The sequence below is a fragment of the Molossus molossus genome, unplaced genomic scaffold, assembly GCF_014108415.1.
Source record: "Molossus molossus isolate mMolMol1 unplaced genomic scaffold, mMolMol1.p scaffold_m16_p_9, whole genome shotgun sequence".
NCBI classification, from domain to species: Eukaryota; Metazoa; Chordata; class Mammalia; order Chiroptera; family Molossidae; genus Molossus; species Molossus molossus.
Window position 1 is genome coordinate 101,737,510 of NW_023425403.1, and position 6,000 is coordinate 101,743,509.

At 45.0% G+C, this 6,000-nt stretch overlaps 1 protein-coding gene across 4 annotated transcripts in view; it reads right to left on the reverse strand.

Annotated features, from left to right (window-relative positions):
- HTR2A (5-hydroxytryptamine receptor 2A) overlaps nucleotides 1–5,139 on the reverse strand; it is a 112,236-nt gene extending 107,097 nt beyond the window's left edge. For 3 of the 4 annotated variants that reach the window (XM_036250011.1, XM_036250012.1, XM_036250010.1), the window contains exons 1-3: nucleotides 4,737–5,139; nucleotides 3,564–4,301; nucleotides 562–762 (exon numbers count right to left, since the gene is read on the reverse strand). In XM_036250011.1, the coding sequence (XP_036105904.1) occupies nucleotides 562–762; nucleotides 3,564–3,975 (613 nt within the window). In that variant the 5' untranslated portion in view covers nucleotides 3,976–4,301; nucleotides 4,737–5,139. The remainder of the gene's footprint in view (nucleotides 1–561; nucleotides 763–3,563; nucleotides 4,302–4,736) is intronic. The other variant, XM_036250013.1, reaches the window with a different exon arrangement.
- Between the last annotated feature and the right edge of the window lie 861 nt (nucleotides 5,140–6,000).

Genomic DNA, 6,000 nt, shown 5'->3' on the forward strand with positions numbered 1-6,000 from the left:
CAGTGAAGCGAGTTGGAAGTCTCTGGTGTGAGGTGTCATAAAAGGGGGAAGGGGTGCAGAGGTGCATTTTAGCCTGCCCTGGGAGCAAGTCATACCACCTTCCTCTGTTCTCAATTTCTCCCTCTAAGTTCAGTACCTGGCACCTTTCCTAGCCACCAGAAGTTCTGTATTCTCCAGTATTGTGCTCTGTATTCTTATATTGACCACAAGTCCAGTGATGATAAATGTTGAGCTCTTGGGGAAACTCAAAGATTTACAGTAGTGGATTTGAAAGCATGAGATAGGGAAAAAGTCTTTGAAGTCCTGTTTTGGACTTTATCGATATATACATTCTTACCTGTGCAACGCAATACAAATTTAAGTTGTCAGCCAGTGAAATTAATAGATTTTCTTCTTTCCTAAAGCAAATCTGATCATTACTGCATTGCAACGTACCTTGCAACAAACAAAACAATAGATTCAGGATGTTCAATTTCAATGCAACAAAACAGAACAAATCTCCTTGGAGGGCATGAACTGTCATTTCATCAAATGAGACTCTGAAATATTGTTCCCACTTACCTACTGATATGGTCCAAACAGCAATTATTTTCAGAAATGCCTTAGTTCTGGAGTTGAAGCGGCTGTGATGGATGGGGTTCTGGATGGCGACGTAGCGGTCCAGTGAGATGGCGCAGAGGTGCATGATGGAGGCCGTGGAGAAGAGCACATCCAGGTAGATCCAGACTGCGCAGAGCTTGCTGGGCAGAGGCCACCGGTAACCTAGGGCGCAGGAGCTTAGTGTCAGTAAGAGCCTGTGCCTGGCATGTGGATTCTCCCCGCTGCCAGTTTCCATGTGGGGAAGGGCACAAGAGGCAGCAAAGGGCAACATAAGACATTTTCAATATTTCTAAAAAGCCTGATCGCAACTGTGGTTAATTACAATAAGATTTCACAAGCTGATGAACACAAGTGTGAACATTTCTTTTGGCTGGAACTATGTCAGTGTGTTGGGGTAAGCAGGTTCTTTGTCATTTCTTTCACTCTGTTCTGGGTAACAAAACATATGTTTTTTGGTTTGTTTGCTTTTTGTTTTGAAATTACTTAGGTCATGAGTTATGACATGGTTTGTGCTCCCCTACTGAAGCACCTCATGTGTGCTATCCTTATGTATCACACATCTTTCACACATTTTAGGTTCCCCGGAGTCAGGCCCATCCCTTAGTCATGATCATAATTGCTTAGTCTTATCCTGTGATGGCATTTAGTAGTCTCTCAATAAATGGTGTTGCTGTGAAGGAGTAAGTGACTAAAAATTCAGAATGAGGATATGTCTGTACTTATAAAAAATAAAACATAATTACCTAATAACGCTTTGGGAGTTAAACTCAAATTTGGGCCTTAGGGGGGTAGGGGGTGGGAAATGAAGACAAAGGTGAAGAAAAGCATGGTGTTCCTGTCCTGAGAATTGTTTCAGGGTGGTGGTCCTCACATTGGAGTGAGCATCAGACTCCTCTCTGGAGGCTCTGAGTCTGTTAGTCTGCAGAAGGGCGAGAGAGTTTATATTTCCAAGTTCCCAGGGGGTGCTGATGCTGCTGGACCAGGGACCCCACTGTGGCAACCACTGTTGAGGGCAGTGCTTCTCATTCCTGGCTACACATTAGAACAGCTAGAGAGCTTTAGGGAAGTCCTGGTGCCTAGGAGGGTGAGTGGAGGGGCATCCCCAACACGAAGTGTTCAAAGCTCTCCAGAGGGTTCCCCTGGGAGAGCCATCAGGGAGACAGGATATGCTCTAGGACATAAGCAAAGTGTCCTGTTGTGTATGTGTGTGTGTGTTTTGGAGGGGAAATTAAGTGGTTATGTGAACGTAATTAATCTTGATAACAATATAAGCAACAGTGTTAGATCTTGGCATGTGAAAAGGGAAATTATAAAAAGCACATTTTCTTTACAGTGGTCCAAACCCACATAGCCGACCAAACTCTCCATGTTCAAACATACTCTCTTTACCAAAATGCCACCACGGGTATTCAGGAAAGTAAGGGTTGCAGGATACAAGCCTAATTAGTGCCTTTCACACGGATTATTTGCAAAGAGCTTGAGCTAAAACTAGAACCTTTCCTTAGCAACGCCTGGGGGCAAGCCACGCAAGGCCTGGTCGGAACTGATGTTGGCTCTCAGTGGTTTTCTCTGCAAGGAGGCAGCCACAGGCCTTAGCCCGGTTTGCGCAGCAGGATAAGGAGGGGGCATTTCCTTGCCCTGCGTGGTCCCGGGAAGACAGTCCAGGGAAGAGCTCAACTCAGGGAGGGAAACGGTTCCACGCGGAGCGGCTGCCGCCAGGGGGCGGACTTGCACCCGGAGCCGGGTGGGTACCAGCTTCCCAGCCCGCCGGCCGGTGCCTGCGCCCGCACCCCGGCCGCTCGGGTCACCTCCACCCCCTCGGCCGCGCCGGTTCCTGGACCGGCCCTGTGGGAGTCATCCCCCACTCCCGGAGTTTGCCCTTAAGCAGGGTGGCGTTTTAGGAAGCGAGGACCTCCCAGAATGTCTGGGAAATGACAGCGGATCTAATGAATGATCTGGTGACGTTCGGGGTGAGCGGCCGGCTTTGTGCTGAGCGTTACCCCCGCGTGCAAACGGCGCCCTCTCTCCGAGGCTCACCTCCCTCCTGCCCACCCCTCGCGGCTGCACCGATACATGTTTTCTAGTCCCAAAGCTTTGGCCAGAAATCCCCTTAGAGACAGCACTCAACCTGCTTCTAGCTCTGGGTGACTGCCAATGTGCCCGAGTCAGCCGTCTCAATATCCTCTCTCTTTTTAAAAGGAGAAATCTGGCTGTATTACTCATAATTTGGAAAGAAGATCACATTCTGCTCCCAGCTGAAGCCGCCCCAGTGTTTGCTGACTCGCTGAGAGGTCTGACTCTTTCAAACTCCGGGAGAAGCAAGCGAGCTCAACCTCTTTCCGTTTGTTCTCCACCCTCCTCCACACCAGACCGCGCAGTTTACGCATAAGCCTTTTTAAAGAGCGGAGGGTATAATTCAAAGACACCCTTCCAAATTAGCTTCCCTGGGCAGGGAACAATTAAAATGTGAGTAATTCATTTATTCTAACGGAGGCTCTGCATATCTTAACATTAAGCCCACTGCACCACTAATGTTCTCTCTGTAAACGTTCCCAGGTAATTGGGAAGGTTCCACCACTCCATTAGAAGTGCTGAAAACTGTGAGAGATTAAACTGTTCTGTCCTACAGCCTGGAATATTTGGGACTATAAAGGAATGAAAATCAAGTAGGCTCATAATGACAGATAAATTATTGCTTTATGACTGTATTGGGGCCATTTATAATCAGTTCTACATGAAATGTATATGTTTCAAAGCACAAAACTTCTATGATCACAGATGACAGGTTGTTGTTTTTTTTTTAAATATGTGAAATCCCATTTTAAGAGTAAAGTTTAAGTAACTAGCATAACATGCTACCCGTATTTATTGTTTTGTCCCTTGAGCCCTGGCTCTTCTGCTAATGACATGCACATGCTCTTTATTACTAGTGTGGGCACAGCTGGGAAACTAACCCCACTCACCATATAGGATGGTTAACATGGACACGGGCATGACAAGGAAACCCAGCAGCATATCAGCTATGGCAAGTGACATCAGGAAATAGTTGGTGGCGTTTTGCAGCTTTTTCTCTAGGGACACTGCCATGATGACGAGTATGTTTCCAGCAATGGTTAGAATAATCACTACAGCTGTCAACAAAGCAGACCAGTTCTTTTCCTGCACACGGAGTAAAGAGAAGCAGGGTGGTGAGAGGCAGCCCTCACAGGAAAGGTTGGTTCGATTTTCCGAGTCCACAGTCCAGTTAAATGCATCTGAAGTGTTAGCTTCTCCAGAGTTAAAGTCATTATTGTAGAGCCTTGTGCCATCATTTAGTTGCATTAAGGAGTTTGTACTTGAGCTCAAAGAAGTGTTTTCTTCACAAAGCATATCCATTTCTATGCAGGAACTTGTAGCAGGTGAAGTGTAGAAAAACTAACAAGTTATAGGCTCTGCTCACCATCCATTTTCATGTCCCCACACTCTGTCACACTGAAGCTGGTGTACATGCTGGGCTCCTTTAGGTGGCTTTTTTTCTCTCCCATTATTGCAATAGTAGTTAAAGAACTGCAGTGGCTCTTTATATTTCCTTCCTTCACAATTTTAGTAGTGTCCTCTGTTTGGTTTCATTTTGTTTTCTCCAAAGCAAGGTCAAAAAAGCAGAATGAACTTTTAGTATAGAGGTTGCAGAGTTCTGAGCATTTGGGGAGAAAAATGTAATCCTGGCCAAAAAAGAAAAGTTTTGTAACTACCAGGAATCTTGTTGATCTCTCTCTTATTCTGTTGCTTATGCTGATCTCACTAGGTTAGCCACAGCAATATTAAAATGGCATGCGAGCCAAAACAGTGGTTGCATGCCTTCTACATTAAGAAAGTCAATTAAAAATACATCCAGTGTTAATCCCACAGTATTTGAATGTACTTTGGGTATAGTTCTCAGTCAGTCTTTGATTGAATTACCACAGTTGCTGTCAGAAATTTCAGCTTATATTATGTTGTTTAGTTAATAAAATAAAAAAAAGTCTTAAGCAAAGATTAACAACTTTCCACACTAGAAATTCTTACTGTAAAATGATTCCATTTTGGCCAAGCATACTTTCAAGACAAAAAGGAAATTACACAGCAATAAAATATAGTATGAGAATATGAGAACTTACATTTGTCTTCAGGGTCCACACATTAGACACACTGCTCTTCTGTGACTCGCTGCGTCTCTCATCATCGTTAGGCTGGTGAAGAGTCCCTTCTCCTTGAGCTTCCACCAGCATAATATGATAGTAATTTGATTTCTGTTTTGCCGATTTCAAAATCTGCATGTAAGGGTCCAGCCAATTCCAGCACTGCGAGGTCCCTGTTGGCTTCCTCTGCCCCCACTGGGCAGGGTTACTCCTTCCCTGGGCGGCTTGCCTCAGCGAGGCACACATTTAGAAATCATTCACAAGCCCCTTTTGAAGTCGCACAAAAGAAATCGCATAGCAAAGTAGGAAGAGCTGCCTGCACTGAGGGACACGTGGGTTCCACGGGAATGGACCAGCTAGCTCTCAGGCTGTCGCGCTACAATGTCAGACCTCCCTCTGTCTGTGTGTCATAAACTGCAAGGTAGCAACAGCCAGGAGGGCGGGCCAAACAGGCTGGGTTTTTTTTTCTTCTTTCTCTTTTTGCTATATGTTAACGTTGGGAAGTTTTCCTTTGTTTTAAAAAGAGAGAAACTGAAGAAGTCGCCTTTTGTACAGATTGCTAAGGCAGGTAAACTGCACTGGAATATTTATTTGAGTGTCAGGCTGAGGAGAGAACACAAATAGGCTAGAAAATGGTGTATCCTGGGAAAGTGTAAGCAGCTTCCTTCCGTTCAAAGCCTACAGTGCCCATGCTGAAGTGGAATTACTCACATGGACCGGAGCGCAGAGTGGCCAAGCAGATCTTGGCGGATGACTCTGAAGCTGTTAGGACTTCTTTAATTTATTATTAAGTACATGCACTATTTCACTAGCTTATTTTTTTCAGCAGATATATACCACCTAGAAGTAATTCAAAACCTCGCATTTGAAAGAGAACAACATCGTTGTTCAGATATAGCATTAAAGATACCTTTCTACTTGTAAGAAAGCCCTTTCTCAGATTTCTAAAGAAGGCAGGTATATGCACACATGCATGAGTACACACACACGCACACGCACGCACATGCACATGCACACACACACACCCCTTCTTAGTTTGAGAAAATAGATTTCTTTCTAAACAGTTGGGTTTTTCTAAGTTTCTGTCCACCAGCATCTTCTCTTCTTACTCTTTATATTCTCCCTAGACAAATTTGAACTACTCTGATGGCATCAACCTGTCTGTGGTGTGGACGAAAAGGGGCCACATGCTGACCGGACAAGCTCAGGGAAGGCCTGCAGGCAGCCTTGCAAACTCAAAGAC